This window comes from Podarcis tiliguerta, assembly GCF_965153285.1.
Source record: "Podarcis tiliguerta genome assembly, chromosome: 14".
In the NCBI taxonomy this organism is placed as follows: domain Eukaryota; kingdom Metazoa; phylum Chordata; class Lepidosauria; order Squamata; family Lacertidae; genus Podarcis; species Podarcis tiliguerta.
In genome coordinates this window covers 39,304,848-39,325,250 of record NC_139547.1, presented here as the reverse complement: position 1 = coordinate 39,325,250, position 20,403 = coordinate 39,304,848, and the positions used below count along the sequence as shown (strand labels likewise).

The 20,403-nt window shown below is 45.9% G+C and overlaps 1 protein-coding gene across 1 annotated transcript in view; it reads right to left on the bottom strand.

The window, feature by feature from the left end:
• Positions 1-16,753: 16,753 nt before the first annotated feature.
• The window catches only part of LOC310664765 (BOS complex subunit NOMO1-like), a 34,196-nt gene continuing 30,546 nt past the window's right edge, over positions 16,754-20,403 (bottom strand). The window contains exons 27-31 of the mRNA XM_083414314.1: positions 20,280-20,390; positions 19,630-19,731; positions 18,543-18,662; positions 17,696-17,788; positions 16,754-17,192 (exon numbers count right to left, since the gene is read on the bottom strand). Coding sequence (XP_083270440.1) covers positions 17,061-17,192; positions 17,696-17,788; positions 18,543-18,662; positions 19,630-19,731; positions 20,280-20,390 — 558 coding nt within the window. The 3' untranslated portion in view covers positions 16,754-17,060. The remainder of the gene's footprint in view (positions 17,193-17,695; positions 17,789-18,542; positions 18,663-19,629; positions 19,732-20,279; positions 20,391-20,403) is intronic.

Sequence of the window (20,403 nt, the reverse complement as noted above, 5' to 3'; positions counted from 1 at the left end):
TCCTGGACAAGGGATCACATAGCCTCAGTGGCCCAGATTGATTACTGCAATGTGCTATATTTGGGGCTGCCATTGAGGCTTGTCCAGAAGCTTCAGCTAGTGTAGAAACAGAAGCCAAACTTGAGAAGCTGGTTACCATATAACACCACTGCTGAGCAGTGGAGGCCGGACCATTCGGGTGAATGGGACACACATGCACACGCACCGCCAACTTCATCCAACCTCAGCCTCATGCTTCATATCAGTCAACTGCCCTGGAAAAACAGGGCATCTCATTTTTTTTTCATGAGAGGACAGCAGTCAAAAAGGCCCTCACGATTTCGGGCTGCATTTTTTTCAGGCGTGGTGCCCCAAAACACACATTTTGGGGTGCCCAGTCGTCTGCTCTATAACTATCCAGAATTTTGCTGTGCCCGTTTTGAGAACTTCCTTCCATTTGGACATCCAGCAAGCAACTACAGCACTAGGCTTTAGAACAGGGGTGTGGAACCATTATTTTCTTTTTGAGGGCCTCATTCCCTTCTGGGCAATGTTCCAGGGGCCAGTGAGCAGTGCTTTTTTTCTGGGGAGATGCAGGGGTACACATACCCCTAAACATTTTGTTAATCTAAAGGGAGAAGAAACTATATAAAAAAAAAGAATTTAGTTTCTTCTCTAGCATGGTGAATCTTCAGTTCCGTTGCTACCTCATTTTCTGTCACAGTGTTCCCTGAGTCTCAGACGGAAGCGAGTGTTTAATGAGAGTGCCCCTAAACATTTTTCTTTTAGGAAAAAAAGCACTGCCAGTGGGGATGAGTGGGGTCTGAAGCAGCAGCATGCAGAACAATGAATGCCAATTTTAACTTTGTACGACAGGCTAATTTCTACACACACTCGCACACCCCTCTCTGTCCTCCATCCAGGCTTGCAAGAGGCACAAGCCACATTCAAGGGCACATTCCAGCCAGGCAAAAACACCTAAGGAGGCTGCAGCCCAGGGACAGCAGGTTGGTGTGGCCTGGGGAGAGCCTTGAGAGTCAGGCAGAGAGGCTTAGAGGCCCGAGGCGAGCCTCGGGAGAGCCAGTGTGGTGTAGTGGTTAAGAGCAGTAGACTCGTAATCTGGGGAACCGGGTTCGCTTCCCCGCTCCTCCACATGCAGCTGCTGGGTGACCTTGGGCTAGTCACACTTCTCTGAAGTCTCTCAGCCTCACTCACCTCACAGAGTGTTTATTGTGGGGGAGGAAGGGAAAGGAGATTGTGAGCCACTTTGAGACTCCTTCGGGTAGTGATAAAGCGGAATATCAAATCCAAACTCTTCTTCTTCTTCCTCGCCAGCTTCATCTGCTTGCTTACAACCTTCTCCTGCATGCAGATGTTCCCTGCTGTGTGATCCAGCCATGCCTCCTTTGCTATTGAAACACTACACTGTTTTCCTGCCCACCACAAGCCCCCACCCTCCTGTTACAAAATCAATTCCTTCTCAACCCTGCGAATTGGTTTCCCAGCCTGTGCGTTGCCTGTTTGCATGCTTCAGCACATGACAAACTGCCTGGAGCGTCTTGTGATAACATCCTAGGTGCCAAAAAAAAAAAAACCCCAGTCATTGCGAGCCTGAAGATCTCTTTATCTCCAAGATGATTTGTATATTGTGTTTCGTCCTTGCACATACAAATGGCCACTTTTCTCCCTGTTTGCATTTCCTATCCTCGCCGCAAGGTCATCACAACATTATCAGGCCCCGTCCCATGATAACGCAGTCGGCAAGGCTTTCCATCCATCCTTCCATACAGATTAGGGAGTGGGGGACATGTGTCATTTGGGAACGTAATTCAATACAAAGGGGAGTGCCTACGCTACGTTATCTTGACGTGTGGTGTTTTTAAGCCGCAGTCTTTGATTCAGATCGTTGCCTTTATCATAGCACTGTGCCTTTGCTCCTTTGCATAAGGCACCTCCTCATCCAAGCCATAGCAAACTCACTTCCTAATACTTTAGTAACTATCAATACAGATGGAAAGTAATACTAAAAGTAGGGGAGGGCTGGACACTATAGTGTCCGAGCACAATTCAAAGTTTTGGTCCTGACCTTTAAAGCCCTAAAAGGCCTCGGTCCAGTATACCTGAAGGAGTGTCTCCACCTCCATCATTCAGCTGAGACACTGAGGTCCAGCGCCGAGGGCCTTCTGGCAGTTCCCTCGCTGCAAGAAGCCAAGTTACAGGGAACCAGGCAGAGGGCCTTCTCGGTAGTGGCACCCGCCCTGTGGAACCCCCTCCCACCAGATGTCAAAGAGAAAAACAACTACCACACTTTTAGAAGACATCTGAAGGAAGCCCTGTTTAGGGAAGCTTTTAATGTTTAATAGACTATTGTATTTTAATATTCTGTTGGAAGCCGCCCAGAGTGGCTGGGGAAACCCAGCCAGATGGGCGGGATATAAATAATAAATTATTATTATTATTATGGAGCGATTTGAATATGGTGCAATGGGAGAAAGGGTGGAAAGGAACAAATCAGGGATAGCTGGCAGGGGGTGGGTTGCCTTCCCTGCCCCCAGCATCCCAAAGTGGTTTACCTTAAAACCAAGTAAGGACCTTCAATAAACATCTAAAAACATAGCTCGGCCTCGGCCCAGTATACCTGAAGGAGCGTCTCCACCCCCATCGTTCTGCCCGGACACTGAGGTCCAGCTCCGAGGGCCTCCTGGCGGTTCCCTCATTGCGAGAAGCAAAGCTACAGGGAACCAGGCAGAGGGCCTTCTCGGTAGTGGCGCCCGCCCTGTGGAACGCCCTCCCAGCAGATGTCAAAGCGATAAATAACTACCTGACATTTAGAAAACATCTTAAGGCAGCCCTGTTCAGGGAAGTTTTTAATCTGTGAAATTTTACTGTATTTTTTGTTTCTATGGAAGCCGCCCAGAGTGGCTGGGGAAACCCAGCCAGATGGGCGGGGTACAAATAATAAATTATTATTATTATTATTATTATTATAGCTGTACAGCTAAAAGGCAGGACTTACAGATCCAAACCAATTAAAGTGGTCTCATCATTGGCACCCCTCAAATTAAGAGCCATAAGCCCAGTCAAAACACAAAATTATTGTTTGACTCCTAAAAACAGATGAAGATGGCACCCAGGCATCAGGGGTGTCAGTTCTATGGCGCCAATGTGTTTTTGGCTCCTCCCAAATCTGTTGGTAGGGAGACGGGGCCCCTCAATGTTGAGTGGGTGGAGGAAGCCGTGCGTGGAACCAAGTATAATGTGGCTTCAGTGTTCGGCTCCTCCTGAGTGCAAGAGAGGAGATGCCTCTGCTGTGAGTGCCTCTCTGGGGAAACCATTCAACTAGCAGGGGCCACCACTGAAAAGGCCCCATCTTGTGTTGCCACCCTCCAAACCTCCCATAGAGGGAGCATATGAAGAAGGGCCTCAAATGACAATCATATGGTCTGGGTTGGTTGTGAGAGGTGGTTCTTGAAGTACTGGGGTCCTGAGCAACAGAAAAGCTTCACAGGCCAAAACCAGCCCTTTGAATAAAGAAGAGGCCTCCTGGATCAGGCCAATGGCCCATCTAGTCCAGCATCCTGTTCTCACAGTGGCCAACCATATAATTGGGGTTTCCTATGGACATCTAGTTGGCTATCGTGAGAACAGAACATTGGACTAGATGAGCCATTGGCCTCTTCTTACATTAACTGAGTCCTTTGCACTCTAGACTTCACTGAAAGCCCTGTTCCAGTGTCCTTTGTGCAACAAAAAGCAGCAGAGCCGTACCTTGTGACAAAATAACAGTGATTTATTTTTATATCCTTGGAGCTTCAGAAGTTCTGGTTCAAGGATATATTTCAACGCCCATCTTGTTGCTTCTGCGATTACGATTTTGGTTGTTGGCAAGCCTTGGGATTGCGTATGGAGATTCTTGGCTGCCCCGATGACAAGATCGTGTCCCCTGCCCCAGTCAGCCTCTCTCATGTGATCCAAAGGAAAGCAGAGCAATATGTTTGGCACCAGCTTGGCTGTAGGAGTTGCTGGAAGAAGGCATACAAGGCCCCATCCAACAGTCTTCTTAGGGACTCCACTCTGTATTTGTGTAGGCCTTACTCTTCTCCCAAAGATATCCCACAAGGCAGCAGAGGTTGAAAATCAGCACTTTCTTTCTTTCTCCTAGATGGGCTACCTTCCCAGGTGTTCACAAGTCCCATCTGCTCCTCATTTCCCTCTACAGCACATGCAGAAACCACCTTCTTCCATGTTGGACCCACATTGGTCTTAACTTCTCAATCTGCTGGAGCTTGTCTTCACATGCAGGGGAAGTCCCTAATTTACCAAGGGTTTGTGATCCCCATTGGCTACCCTCACCAGGTTTAGCCAATCAGTCGAAGCCATTCCCAGAAGGGTGGCCACTGTCGCATGCTGACAGGTGACTAGGAGCTACAGGTGAGAGCTGGTTGCAGGGTGGAGAACCAAAGATGGACAACCTACCCCAGAAAGAACATGACGTGTGTCCCCTCCTAGAGGTACTACCCCTCCCCTAACCCCCCCATAATAATAATCCCCAAAGCAACAGGTCCCTTGAAACATGCCCTTCCTGTTTGAAGCACCCCAGCTGGGTTTGAATTAGAACTTTTTGACTCTCCAGGGATGCCTTGGAATAATCAGGCATTGTGATTTGCACAATGGTCACAATAACCTTTCATTTCCCAGAGATGGGTGGGAAGGGCTTTGAATGTCCCCGGCATTTCACGTCAAACAGCGTGTAGCGCTGCTCTCTTTCAAAACATTCCCATTATCAAAGAATCTATCCGCATGTCACCCTATTAGACCGCATTGTGGCTCTAATTTCCTAACATTTTAATGCTTCCAGGTGTTGGACTGAAATAACTAATCTCATTTTTCTGCCTGCTAATGATAGACATTTAGTCCCTTTTTCGGTTTCTGCTTTTTCTTTCTTTTCCCCCCAAAAAGGGGGAGTGGGTTGGGGGGAAATGGAGAGTTAGATTATCAGCAAATAAAAGACAGCAATTCAAGCACAGAGCCAGCCATCATTAAGCCTTAGATTATCTCCTGCCCCCGCTGCTGCGTACGGTGAGATCCCGACATTTTTTATTGTTATTTCCACAATATGAGCTTCTTTGAAGCAAACGGGGAGCAAGAGCCGATAAAACAATAAGATGCATGGCTTTTATGTAATCCCGCTCCCACTGAACCCCGGTGACAAATGTCCTATTGGCAAGACTGTAATTCAGAGCCACTAAAAATTAATAGGACTGCTGGTGTCAGAGAAAAGTTCAGAGCCAAAAGTGCATCCAGACCTGGAAGAAAGAAAGAAAGAAAGAAATGAGGGGAACGGGACACCAGCAGCAGGGGAACCACTCATAATTTGAGGGCAGGCTACATATATATTGGGATGCGGGTGGCACTGTGGGTTAAACCACAGAGCCTAGGACTTGCCAATCAGAAGGTTAGCGGTTCGAATCCCTGCGACAGGGTGAGCTCCCGTTGCTCAGTCCCAGCTCCTGCCCACCTAGCAGTTTGAAAGCACACCAGTGCAAGTAGATAAATAGGTACCGCTCCGGTGGGAAGGTAAATGGCGTTTCTGTGCGCTGCTCTGGTTTCACCATAAGCGGCTTAGTCATGCTGGCCACATGACCCAGAAGCTGTACGCCGGCTCCCTCGGCCAATAAACTGAGATGAGCGCCGCAACCCCAGAGTCGGTCATGACTGGACCTAATGGTCAGGGGTCCCTTTACCTTACATATATATTACCCTTGGGGCTGGATTACTGTAATGCATTCTTTGTGGGGCTGCCCTTGGGACGGGGACTGAAGCTACAGTGAGGCATCTGATCAAAGATCTGTATTTTAAAATAAGCTTAAAAATATATTTGTAGATGCTTGCTCCAAATGCTTGCTCCAGGCCAGGCAGAAACCAGCTGGCTAAGAGCTTTTGTTTATTCTCCTGAACAAGGGCCCCTCATTGATTTGTTGCAGTACCTCAAAGTTGTAAAAAAGGAGCAAAAGCTGGGAGCAAAAGGTCATACGAATTACAGAATACAATCCAAGCTGCAAAAACACTAATTAGAGTTGGTAAATAGTGCCTCCCATCAAACATGGTTTAAGGTATCCTGAGAAGGTTAAAAGGCAAAGAGCTAAAAGCAACAACAGCTGGCGGGGGGGGTGTAAATTGAAGGGTTTGCTTTAGAAACTGCTTAAGTTCTTTATTCTTCTAAAAATCTATGTGTTATATATATATATATGTACTGACTTTAATGTAACTATACAAAAGAATGTAGAAAGTAAGAGATGTTAGATTCTTATGTTAGATTCTTATTTCATTGATGGTGTGTGAGAAGGTGAACCCAAGACCTCTGTTTATATGACAAAATTTGAAACCATGAGCCATCTGTTTTAGCCATTTGCCCCTGTTGCCAGAAGGGCAGAAGAGCAAAGAGCAGAAGAGCAAAGAGCAAAGGGTAATCTGATAATTAAGATGCCTTTTCAAGACAAATGTAAGATATATGATAGAAGGAAATATAGCTCTTTGTCTCCCATAAAAGGTAATAGGAAATGGGTGTATCTTTTATGATTGGTTCTAGCAAACAGCCAATAGGAATTTCAACCAGGCTGATTGGACAGAGGCAGCCAAAGGAGGAGTAAGGAGGCTGGGCTGAGGGAATATAAGTGCTGGTCACCAGGGCTGGGGTGTGCAGAGCTTTTGGTAAATATACCACTGTGCCAATCATTTATTTGTCTGACAAATAAATTATTATTTTAATTTCTCTATTGCTGCGTTGAATATTTCATTCCAGCTAAGCGTTAACCACAAGCAGGGTGCTACAACAGCAGGTGGCCAGACTGCTGGTGGGAACTCATGGTTGAAAACCATTGATAAAACGTCGACACTTGGAGATGAGGGGGTTGAACCTAGGACTTTTTGCATGCGGGGCAGATGCTCCTCTACCTGTGAGTCACTCCTGTTCCCTGTGCACCATAGGGGTGGGAGCAAAAATATGACCTTATCCAGGGGTCAGCAAACTCTTTCAGCAGGAGACCAGTGCACTGTCCCTCAGACCTTGTGGGAGGCTGGACTATGCAAGATGCATTTTAAATAAAAGGACACATTCAACTCATGTAAAAACACGCTGATTCCCAGACAGTCTGCGGGCTGGATTGAGAAGGCGATTGGGCCAGATCCAGCCCCTGGGCCTTAGTTTGCCTACCCATGACCTTACCGCTCCACTTGCATAAGGTCAAGGGGAGCAGGAGGGCCGCTGCCAACCCCAAATCTATCAAAATCAATACAAATCAATATAAATCTAAGGTTCTGCCCCCTTAACAAAAGCCTGCACCCCACAAAAAAATCCTGGTTTCCCCAGCCACTCTGGGCGGCTCCCGACAGAATTAAAAGCACAATAAAACATCAAACATTAAAATCTTCCCTAAACAGGGTTGCCTTCAGATGTCTTCTAAAAGTCAGATAGTTGTTTATTTCTTTGACATCTGATAGGAGGATGTTCCACAGGGTGGGCGCCACTACCAAGAAGGCCCTCTGCCTGGTTTCCTGCAACCTCACTTCTTGAGGGAACCGCCAGAAGACCCTCAGCGCTGGACCTCAGTGTCCGGGCTGAATGATGGGGGTGGAGACGCTCCTTCAGGTATACTGGGCCAAGGCCGTTTAGGGCTTTAAAGGTCAGCACCAACACTTTCAATTGTGCTCAGAAACGTACTGGGAGCCAAAGTAGGTCTTTCAGGACCGGTGTTATATGGTCTCGGCAGCCCATGTACTTCTCCCTCTTAACTCACTTTCCCTCTTTGTGAAAGTAATGTCTGAAGAAGGCTCTGGTCTCTGTCAGTCCATCTAAGATGGTCACTATGGCCCGGAAGGAATCAGCTGATCAAGGAGCAGGGATGTGAAGCTCTTGTATATATTTGCGAGTTTGCATATTCTTTTTTTTAAGCGTTATTCCCAGTGTCATATCCATTCTGCTTTATTTTGTTTGGAACATGTCTCTGCGCTGAGAGCAGATAAGATTAATACCGCCTAATCCATGAGAGGATGTAAACTGAAAAGGATATATGAATTCATTTATTTTCATTAAACCAAGACAGCAGGAAAGTGATGTCAGAAGAGAAAGATTAATCTGCAAACAGAATAAACTGGAGGGGGGGGGGGAGAGAGATGAATGCCCTGATTTGGCAAAGCGATTTTGATAGGAGACAGTTAACACATCGACTTAAATCTAATAGGGCTGAAAGAATTTTGCTAAGGTTCATGCTCAGATGATTCCTCCCCCCCCCCCCCGAGTTCAGAAGTGTGGAACTCAATCGCTCCTATTTAAATGGATTCAGATGTCCAAGGAAGGTGAACAAAAAGGAAGTTTTCTGGGTAGTTGGAGTCTGGCTTTGCCCCTTGAGACCAAAGGCAGGCGCGAACAACTGTGCTTCCTTGTAAATGGCTGCCCAGGAGAAAGCAGCTGTGCTAGGCAGAGACATAGCTTCCCTTAGTCACCTGAGCAAAAAACATGACCTGAGGAGATGTGGCATGAAGCCCTTAGCTGCCCACCTTTCCCTGAAATGGGGAAACGTGCCGCTTGGTGTCATGCAGCCCTAGAGGTGTAAGTGTGGCAATTGTTAATTACTTAATTAATCACCTTTCATATATATGAATCATGGATTGAATCATGGAATTGTAGAGTTGGGTGGGACTATGAGTGTCCTCAGAGTGGCCCCTGAGATTAAGAGTCTCATGCTCTACTGACTGAGCTATCCCATATATATATATATATATATATATATATATATATATATATATTATACACATACTTATTTGAAAGATAAAAAGTACATAATTACAAGTGCACAGAGTAAGATAAGACACTAAAAATAAAAGAAATAGTACTCATGTAGGAAACAAAACAGAACAACAACAACAAAATTTATACATTACAAGAAAGGGGGTATTGTAGTTAACCAGACTTTAATCCAATACAGTATTTACACATGGGCAAATTCAATGATATTTGGAATTCAGTACTCTGTTATTAAGGTGATGTACCAAATGCAAAACAGCCAGGAAAGGCACATTTGAAAACAGAACAAAAATGACAGCGAATGATTAAAAATAAAAACCAGACACACAACCAATACCATAGAAAGCAGACATCTGTGACAAAGGCCAAGGATGTGTACACACTGTAGAGAATTCTTTTTTTAATACATTTTAATTAATTTTTTGACATATCATTTCCAACAGTCATTTAACATACATTCTTATCTTATACAATATTTTAGACTTTCGTCAACTACCTCTGAAGATTTTCCACTCTTTATCACTTGATCTGCATTTCTTAATTTCTCTATTACTTTTTAATGTCCTTAACTGATAATTCTCTTCATAGTCTTCCTTGCAATATTTTGCCTAGTCCTCCTTACAAAACTTCTTGCAGTCCTACTAACGTAATCTGTTTCTTACAATTGCTTTTCAAATAGCTCAAATATTTACTCCAGTCCTCTAAGAATCTCTGGTCCCGCAGGTTTTGAATCCTTCCTGTCAGTTTGTCTAATTCTGCATAGTCCATTAATTTCATTTGCCACTCGTCTTTCGTCTGTAATTCTTCTTGTTTCCATTTTTGTGCCAATAATATTCTTCACACTGTACAGAATTCTTGGAGGAGAAGAGTGTGTTTTGAATGTGCTTTAAAGGTATAAAGTGCGCACAGTCATCTTGCTGAAACAAAAGAAAGTCTTCAGCTCTTTCTGGAAATGGCAGATGAGGGGCCAAACCATGTCCCACTCAGGCCTCTCCACTTGGCCCACACGGCTGTCTCCACCAAGCCACGCCCACTTCCCCTACACCTGGCATCACAGGTGCCAGGCAGGTGAAGACTCAGATGGGCCAAAAGCAGGTCTGCAGGAACAGTTGATCCTGGGCGCTTCCCAAGGGCTGTGTCTGTTGCCTGCATGGTTTGATTTCAACTGGTCACCTGATATTATTATAATGTCGGGTGACTGGCAGGTGGGTGGCCCCTTTCTGTCCTCTATCCAGATCTTCAGGGGGCATGAACAGAGTTCAAGGACACATTCCAGCCAGACAAAAAGATTTGGGAGCGAAGCAAGGCAAGCAAGGAGTGTGGCCTTCGGAGAGTTCTGAGGGCCAGATAAAGCCACATTTGGCCCCAGAACCAAGGCTCCCTCCTCCTACTTTAAAGTGACTTCTGCACTATATAACATATATTAATAAGAACACTGTGGGAAAGTGATTTACGATCAACTGGAAGTTTTTATACACAGTGGTACCTCAGGTTGCAAACACCTCGGGTTCCAGACACTTTGGGTTACAGACTCCACTAACCTGGAAGTAGTACCTCTGCTTAAGAACTTTACCTCAGGATGAGAACAGAAATTGAGTGGCAGTGGCACGGTGGCGGCGGGAGGCCCCATTAGCTAAAGTGGTACCTCGGGTTAAGAACGGTTTCAGGTTAAGAATGGACCTCCGGAACGAATTAAGTTCGTAACCCGAGGTACCACTGCATTCTTAAACACGAAATCTGGTGTAATCAACCTGCAAGCGGCAATTGTTTTTCTCATCTCAACGAGGCATTTTCGCCCTCTGAAGGAAGTGGTCTCCTGGAAACATAAAGTCTGAGCCACCAGAAAGAATCAGATTTTCTCTCCCCAGGCACGGCGGCTCAAACCCTCCCGAGTCTTGTTACTCCGCATCTCAAGCGAAACACATCCCCTGTCTTTCTCCAACAACGCCGGCCGACTCTTCAGAAGCAGTTGGAATTGCCAACCCCCAACCTTGTGATTGAGTCCAGGGGGAGAAATTTTGCATCCATAATGCAACAGGTAGCAAACTTATTAAATTGCTTTCCGATATGCTGCCAATTATTTTACCACTTGCAGAAGAGTCTCTGCCCTCGAGGCTGTCAGACAAATAAGCCTATCGGAATGAGTCTGATGCCGTCTGAGCTCCTGTTTTACATCTGCAGTGGTTTCTCTTCCCTCGGCTGTTTGAGAAACCAAAGGGGCGAACGGAAAGACAAAACCTTTTACAAACAAACAAGTGGATGGGAAGAGTCATCGCCTGCTCTTCACATGCAGGATAATGGGTACCATGGAGACACAGCGTAGTCTTCATATTGAGACCTAATTCAAGGACAGTCTTTGAGCATAACTGTCACACAAGAGGCTCGAGGTTGCATTAATGTTCAAATTTGCAGCGAGATCAGCTGTTCAGCGAAATGGTGACATCCAGGAGCGCGATTAAATTTGGGGGCTGAAATGAAAGCGGTAAAGGGAAATGAACATTCTGGTTACAGCAAGCGCAAAGATACCCAGGCATTCCAAAGTAGAAAGGGACATTTCGGAAGCAACCTTTTTGACGCATCAAAAAGCCGTGACTGGATTCTGACATGTGGTTGCCGCCTCTCCAGATTGCTTGTGGGGTGGGAATCTAATTGACACCATCGGTGGAAAATTAAGAATTAAATTATTGCCCCATCAGTATCAGTGGCCCATCTAGTCCAGCATCCTAGTCTCTCAGTAGCCAAACATATTGGAAATCTACAAGCAGAATCTGCCACAGTACTACCCCCACTTGTGATTCTACAATTCTATGATTCCCAGCAACTGCAGTTCGAAGGCTTTGTGCCTCTGACAGAGGAGGCAGAACATAGCCATCAGAGGAGCATATCCACTCCTATCGAGCCGGAACTGGTCTGTGACAGTAATAATAACATTCAATTCACTCCTATCGTCCAGCTCGGACACTGAGATCCAGCTCCGAGGGCCTTCTGGTTGTTCCCTCACTGAGAGAAGTGAAGCTGCAGAGAACCAGGCAGAGGGCCTTCTTGGTAGTGGCACCCTCCTTGTGGAATGCCCTCCCATCAGAAGTCAAGGAGATGAGAAACTATATAACAGGCATCCCCAAACTCAGCCCTCCAGATGTTTTTGGGACTACAATTCCCATCATCCCTGACCACTGGTCCTGTTAGCTAGGGATGATGGGAGTTGTAGTCCCAAAACATCTGGAGGGCTGAGTTTGGGGGTGCCCGCTATATAACCTTTAGAAGCCTTCTGAAGGCAGCCCTGTATAGGGAAGCTTTTTAAGGTTTAATGTTTTTATACGTGTTAGAAGCTACCCAGAGTGGGCAACCCAGTCAGATGGGCAGGGTACAAAAAATATATTGTTATCGTCGTGAGTAGCCTTTCATTAGCGTTAACCTCCATGATTTGTCTAATCCTCTTTTAAAGCCATACAAGTTAGTGCCTCTTGTGAAAGCGAATTCCTTAGTTTAAGTATGTGCTGTGCCTGTCCTGAATCTTTCAACGTTCATCTTTGTTGGACGTCCCTTAGTTCTAGTGTGATGAAAGTGAGAAAAACTTTGCCCCATGCTGCACCCGACAAGCCAAAGGATCAGATCTAATTCTACAGCACAATGCCCTGAAAGGGATATACCAAAAGTTGACCAACCATTTTGCCCTCGGTTTCCTAGGCATGAGCATCTAACAAATTTATATCCCTGTTTCTGCCCATGAAACAAGCACTGTCTAAATTGCTGTCATTTCAGTGTGCTTCCTCCATCTGTATCGCAAAGAGAGAAAAGTCGGTGGTTTTCCATGGTTGTCAAACTGATCTCTCTCCAGAACAGAAAGGAGTTGATTTCCTTCCCATGAGAACACAACTGTGCTCTGATTGAAAGCAAACCTCACTCCTTGCTTTTTTTTTAAGGGGGGAATAAATTCCCAGTCAGAGAAAGTGTCTAATTTTAATTTGCTATGCACCGACAATTGACTTCATGCTGCAATTTAATGCATGTGAAGTTTTATTATAATTTACCAGGCAAAAAAGTAAACCAAAATCGAGCTCTTCATTCCAAAGTCTCATTAGCATGGCTCTTCCTTCAAAGTTCACATGTTTGGAATTATAGAGATTGTTTGGTTTATTAATTAATATTTATTCATCATCATTGTCATCTTTGCAAATAAGAGTTTGCAAAGTTGAGTAAAGAAAGGGGGGAGGGGACAAACAGGATCTCAGGAACCATAGGAAGCTTCCATATTCCAAATGAGATACTAATCCATTTAGCTCAGTATTGTCCACATTGACTCTCCAGGTTTTCAGACTGATGTTTCTCCCAGTCCTTACTGGAGACATTGGGGACTGAACCTGGGACCTTTTGCATTCAAAGCAGGTGCTGTACCACTGAGCTATGGCTCTTCCATAGCTTACAGAACCACCCCTATACATGTTTACTCATAAGTAACTCCTGCCCTTTTCAACAAGGCTTACCCCTGGGCAAGTGTACACATGACTGTGGGTTTATACTACCACTGTAATGGAGATCTGCATTAAATGTTGCAAAGCACCCCTAATTGTTGTTGTTGTTATAAGATTATTGCATGATCTAATAAGGTGGTATAGTGTTAGGTAGGGTGTGGTTGTTGAAGGAACTGAGCAATTCTGAATTTGCCAGCACACTAATGGGCACCGTTTGATCTGTTATGATGAAACAGACAACACTATAAACACTGAAAACCAGTAGGTGCAGACCTTTGGAAATGAGCAGGAAATAAATATTTGCCTATTAGGAAGGTAATTCTCCCTCTCCTCCTCCAGAGCAGGAGAGAGACATACAACTTTCCTGCGGATGAATGCTGCTGTTTTGCCCAGGAGGATTTCCCGATGAACATGTAAATTAAGCCTCATGTTTAATGGCAGCAGGTGATCCATGAACTGCTTCCTCCCCTGGTTTCAGTTCACGCGAGTTCATTTATGCTATAAGGAAAAGAACTCTAGGAATTTGCAAGAGGCTTTTTCCCAGTAGGCCTTTGGCTTAGAAGCAGAATCTTAACAAATCCCACTAACAGAGCATTCGGGGAAGGGGCAGAATGTTGATAGCCAAGCAGCCTATACTGAATCGGAGAACTTTAGAAGAGGATTAGGCAAATCTGCAGAGGATGAGGCTAACCGTGGCTACCAGCCATCGCAGCTAGGCGCTACCTCCGCAGTCTGAGGAGAAATGGTTATGTTGGAGGGTATGGAGTTATGCGACCGCCCGAGCCAAGGAGATAAGTAATTAGACAAACTTTAGAATACATCTGAAGGCAGTCATGAATAGGGAAGTTTTTAAATGCTTTATCTATGTTGAAAGCCACCCAGGGTATAAGAAAATAAAAAAATCATCATCATTCCCTATTCTAGTACTTCCCTATTTAATAATAATAATAATAATAATAATAATAATAATAATAATAATAATAATATATTTATACCCCGCCCATCTGGCTGGGTTTCCCCAGCCACTCTGGGTGGCTTCCAACCGAATATTAAAAACAATACAGCGTCAGACATTAAAAACTTCCCTAAACAGGGCCACCTTTAGTTGTCTTTTAAAAGTAAAATAGTTGTTTATTGCCTTGACAGCAGAGAAGGTAATATTGCCTTTCATCAGAGAAATGTTGGCAGGTATGAGGAAGTCTCCTACCCTACAAAGGTCATAGTTACACTCGCTGCTCCACCCACTTTTTTCTCTGGCTCCACCCCCACTGGCATGTGGCCCTCAGAAGGTTGCCCAGAAAGGAATGCGGCCCTCAGGCTAGAAAATGTTCCCCACCTAGAGGACTAGAGATGTGGCAGGCATTTTGATAGAATTCTGCTGTTGATTTGAAGCAGACTCCCATTGCCTCTCACAAGAGGACTGTCCTCCCTAAAGCAGGGCACACGGCCACCTCATTACAAATTAGAACCAAGCTCCTTGGGGCCAGTGACACAGACACATTTCCTCTGGATAAATGCCGTCTCCTTTTCTGGTCCACATGAGCTCCGCTATCTTTGATTACTAATTCGCTTGCTTGTAAGACTTTCATTGCGCAAATGATAACCGATACCAACACCATTGTTACTTAGCAACCTGAACAGTGCTTTGGATATTTTGTTTTTTAAAAAGCAATGTTGTTGTTTTTTTAAAAACTAAAAAACACCACAGCACTTAATCTATCATCTGTCTAATAAAAAGGACATATTATGAATCAAACATGAATCATCTGCTATAACCAGCTTGTAAACATTCGGTATTAATGATCCCTTTCATTCACAAGTGAATTCTGAAACGCCTGGAGTGTTGCACTACGGCAATCAATTTCCTCCTCACAAAGTGAGAGGGAAGACAGCCGTAGGGGGAAGAATTGAGGGCAGTAAAACACCAATAGCCACTTTTGCAGGTAGCCTGATCTGTGTAGCCTCAGGGGTGGGGAACCTCAGGCTTGAGTGGACCCTGGCCAGCCACACACCCTCTCCCTAGAAAATGCACCCCTCGAGTGGTTTTGCCTGGCTGGGATGTATTTCTGGAAACTCCGATAGTGTCTCTCTGGCTTGTCTGAATGGAGGATAATACAAAGATGATACTAATGCCGTGCCCCCATTTGCCTCTAGTTCAGCACATGACCCTGCATGGGAGTCCCCTATGGCTGCCCAGAGGGGACCATGGTCCTCAGGATGAAAGAGCTTCCCCATCCTTGCTGTAGCCTATAAGGGAGAGATAAGACCATTGATGCCTCTCCCACCCAACAGTTGCACTTGCAGAAGAAGAAGAAGAGTTTGGATTTGATATCCCGCTTTATCACTACCCGAAGGATTCTCAAAGCGGCTAACATTCTCCTTTCCCTTCCTCCCCCACAACAAACACTCTGTGAGGTGAGTGGGGCTGAGAGACTTCAAAGAAGTGTGACTGGCCCAAGGTCACCCAGCAGCTGCATGTGGAGGAGCGGGGAAGCAAACCCGGTTCCCCAGATTGCGAGTCTATCACTTTGCAGAGGCAAATTCCTAGTTGTGAGGTCTTTTTGCTCCACTGGACAGGCTACATCGGGTATGTTCCTCTTTTTAACTGACTATACATAGAATTTACATATTTTTGGATGGATAGCTGAGACTCTTAATCTCAGGGTTGTGGGTTCAAGATTTCTGCACTGCAGGGGGTTGGACTAGATGACCCCCGTGGTCCCTCCAACTATACTATTTTATGTCAGCTGGAAGAGAAAAAACCCCTCATGAAGGCATGGTTGTCCCAACCATGTTGCTCTTAATTATTGGCTCCGTCTAATTTTAAATCTACCCGGTCTACTGCCCTTAGTGACACAAGACCCCCATAAAAGTTCGTGGTTTAAAGTTGTGCACCAAAAACTCCTCTCCTGCGGACTCCACCCACATCAGCTTCTCATGACAGGCTTTATTAAAGCAAAAGGGCTAATTGGACAGCGTCTGAAGGTCTTAGAGCAACAGAACAATCTGGCCCAACCATGTTGAAGCCTTCAAGCATGTGCAGCGTCAACAGATGGCTACCCATCTGCACAGGCAACCTGCATGGTGGAGCAGTGGCAGTGTTCACCTGACCTCCTGACAGACCATATGCTGCTTCCTTCCCATGAAGGAGAGGGGGAGGTCAGCGTGATGCTAAGGTGTCAGCAGGCGTGCTAGATGGGTTCAACTGGTGTGTTTGCACTGCACTGCACCAACCTCCGTCCCCCCCTTAGCGTCAAGCAGCAGTGGAGGCAACCCCACGATCAGGTGAGCACCGCCATCCCAATATGGCCACCAATGCTGAGCTTGCCTGTGTTGGGGTCCATTGCAATCATGCAAACAGGACTGCATTTGTTTTAGTATGGTATCCTTAAGTACGTTTTGTTCTTGGGATGGGGAGGGGAAGGGGCGTACAGAGTTTAAGTGAAACGACACAACACCAAAGGTTTACAAAGGTAAAATATTAAGACTGAAACCAAACTGAACAGCCTGGGAGGCGAAATCAGGTTTTATTGGCTGCCATTCTTGTAAAACCGAGGAAAAATGTAATAAGGTGTTATCTCCAATAAGTTCCCCCCGCAACTGCCTCCAGTGAGGGTGATGCTCTCCGTATCAAAATCCTGTTGGTTCATCGTCGCTGTTTTTTAAAAAAGCAACTGTGATATTCCATCTGGGATGGAACCCTAATGTAAACAAATGCCTTCCTCAGGTCCCAGGATTCAGTCCTGTTTAGGAGCTATGCTGGTCGAAAACGCCAGGGCTCTAGCATGACAGGAGCTCTTTTCGCCTCATGTCCGCCTCATCTTCTGCTTCTTGGCTTGCCTCTTCATGTCCTCAAGGCTCCCTGCATCAGAACCTGCCTGCCCCAGCGTCCGCACCCCTTGGAGACGACTGGTTAGCTGGAGCAGCAGGGGGATCAGCTGTAGAGGGGGCAGAAAAATGCAGATAACCATGATGGACCATTACAGCAACAATGGCATGATATAATCATTAAAGACAGGGTGAGGAAACCTCTTTTTCTTTCTTCAGCCCAAGAGTCACATTTCCTGCTGGGCAGGGGATATGTGTCAGCAATGGGTGGGGACCAAGGCTAAAGTGGGTGGAGCAATTAATGTAAATTTTACCTTTGCTCAATAGTCTGGTTTCTGCATCCAATGATAGCCCCTCTCTACCCTCCCATCTAGGCAAGTGAGGGGCATTAACAAACTTCAAGGACATATTCCAGTCAGGCAATGCCACTTTAGCGTAGTGCCAAATGAGGCTGGTGAGGGGTATGACCTGGGGAAAGTGGGGTGGTGGTGGTCTGGGGAGAGTTCCCAAGCCCCAGACAGAGAAGGCTAGAGAGGCCACATTTGGCTCCTGGAAAAAAAGAGTAAAACTGCAACACTACTTACACTTACACACACAGAGAGAGACATCTTACCTTATCATGGTTGTAACCAGCTAACAGAAGCAGCAGCGTTAATGGCAGGGCAATGTAAGATCCTTGCGCAATATCCTGCTCAGGCAGCTTTCTCTGCAAACAAGTCAAAGGTGTGTGGCTGTTAGTTCCTACAGAACACTCTTACTCCGATTCGTCCCTTTGTTTAAAAAATAAATAAATAAAAAGGTCATGTGTTGCAGTTTCCCACCCTCCCAAAGTATGATTGCCCTTTTGTGTAGCCTTTCCCAGTCTTTGGTCTGCCCATGTTGTTAGGCCCATCATCTCTGACCATCAGCCCTAGCGCTTAGGGATGATGGGAGTGGTAGTCCAACAACATCTGGGAGCCAAAGGTTGGGGAAGGCTGCTTTGGAGTTTTGTCGGGTTGCTCAATGGAAAGGACAAGAAGTATGTGCTTGACAGCCATTGCTCCTCTTCCCCTGAAGTGCACAGTTGCAGGGCAGTTGCTTAATTTCATCATCATCATTATCCACTATGCATTTTGGAAAGCTGCTTGTTTGCTATGTATCTTAAGATATTGTAACAAAATGTTGCATGATGCTTTCGGAGATCGAGGAGCGAGTTTTCATCTATGTTTGGATATGATCGGATTTCATTTTGAATCCGCAGTTTTGAAACTTGGGGGGGGGGGGGGCAATGGTTTCTTTGAATTGCACCAGGTACCTGGCTGTTAGATCACTTACAAAGCGCCAAAAATCTTCCCTTGGAAACAAAGCAAGACCAAACTTTATTGAGAGCTAGGAAAGCAGAAGAGCTGGAAATGAAAAGGGAGCCCCAACAGAACTTTTCCTTGTGCGTTTGCAGAATAGGCTGGCCAGAAGATGCTTACCGTAGGATTGAAAACCAAGGTGATGTGTTTATGGTACCCGAGGGTGGTGAATGAAACTTGAGGCAAGGTGTAGTCGTATTGGGATCTGGAAAGTGTCGAGTCCAAAAGTACCACGTAATTCTGCCAATGAAAGAACAAGAGGGAACTGCTAGCATTCAGTTGGGGGGGGGGGGTATACCCAGCCACGAGGGGCAAGCAAACAGGTTGTGGTGAGAGTTGGCAAGGAGAGAAGGTCCCATTCTGCTGCTCCCCAAAACCTGGAGCCTGCATTGCTTGCATTCCCAACCTTGAGTTAATGGGCCAGCAAGATAAATGCCACAATGCAAAGCTGAGCAGGAGAACCACGATCTTCCAGTTTGTCTGTGCACTTGGCCCTAAGTCATGGGTCTTCAACCAGTCTGTCAGGACGCCCAGTTGGCTCCACAAAGCCATCCCAGCCGGGTCATGGTAAAGCTGTTGTTGCCAAATGGGACTCCGGCTACAGCTAACCAAACGAAAAAAGCACTCCCTGTGGCGTCTGGGCTAGACACATTCTTCTGATGAGAAACTCGTTTCATCTATTTCTACGAGTGTTGCAAAGCGGCAAGAGACTTTTACAACCAGAAAGATATTTCTGGCTAATCCTACAGTAATGTGTGTAGCCAGGGAGTTCTCTATGGAGCAGGGACAGAAGCGTCCACTGAGGTGGGAAGCTTGGTTGTGTAGCATTTGCCATCTTGAGTCTTGTTTTTGGAAAAACCCAAAATCACTGGTTTTCAATAGCTTCTCTGTCGTTTGGCTAGCAACAAGTGTAAAAGACGGCTGGTTTTCATTTAGTAGCAATGCTAGGGCAACACTACGGAAATGGCTCTGTGAACTGCCATTTGAGGATTAATAATGTGCCTTATTTGCACTATTAGGTATAAATCAAAAGTGAGTATGTGAAAGTAGGCTCCGTGCTGCAGGCTTGGGAGTCACGAGGTGGGCCTTGGGTCTGGACCAGTTGAAGACCACTGGTGTTGACAGTGCTGAGCAAGATGAACCAGTGGCCTGCCTCAGTATAAAGCACTTTCTGATCTTCCTACAAAGGAAGGAAGGAAAATAATACCTCTCTGTCCCGGAGCAATGGTGGAAAGTGGAAGAACAGAGACTGGCCTAGCGAGACGGTGTGGACTGGGTTGTCAAGGTTCTCACTTTTGTAAAGCTTCACCTGTGAGGGGAGAAGACAGGGAAAAGGCATACGGCTGGGATGGTTAAGATGGCGGCAATCTCACCCCCCTCCTCAGTTCTGGCTCTTCCCAAGGCCCTTTGGCTCTAACTGCAGAGTTGCCAACGTGGTACCCATGGGCACCAGGGCCCCTGCCAGTAGAAGAGTTTGGATTTGATATCCTGCTTTATCACCACCCGAAGGAGTCTCAAAGCGGCTAACATTCTCCTTTCTCTTCCTCCCCCACAACAAACACTCTGTGAGGTGAGTGAGGCTGAGAGACTTCAGAGAAGTGTGACTAGCCCAAAGTCACCCAGCAGCCGCATGTGGAAGAGCGGGGAATCGAACCCAGTTCACCAGATTACGAGTCCACTGCTCTTAACCACTACACCACACCGGCTCTCCCACAAAAGGCCCCAGAAAATATTCCCTTAAAAATTCACAATGCACAAGAATGAAGAGGGATTGCCTTTAATAAATCCACGCCCCCGGGGGGGGGGGGGGAGTCACACTGAGGAATCTCAAAAACAACTGGAAAGAGGTGCACTCACCCATAAGGTAGGCAGATGCTCCGAGGAAGTGATCACGTTGCCACTCAGATCAAACTGGTTAATTTGGCGGAAAGCGATGATATTCACGTCCTCAATGTCATTGCTGCCAACCTACAATATGGAA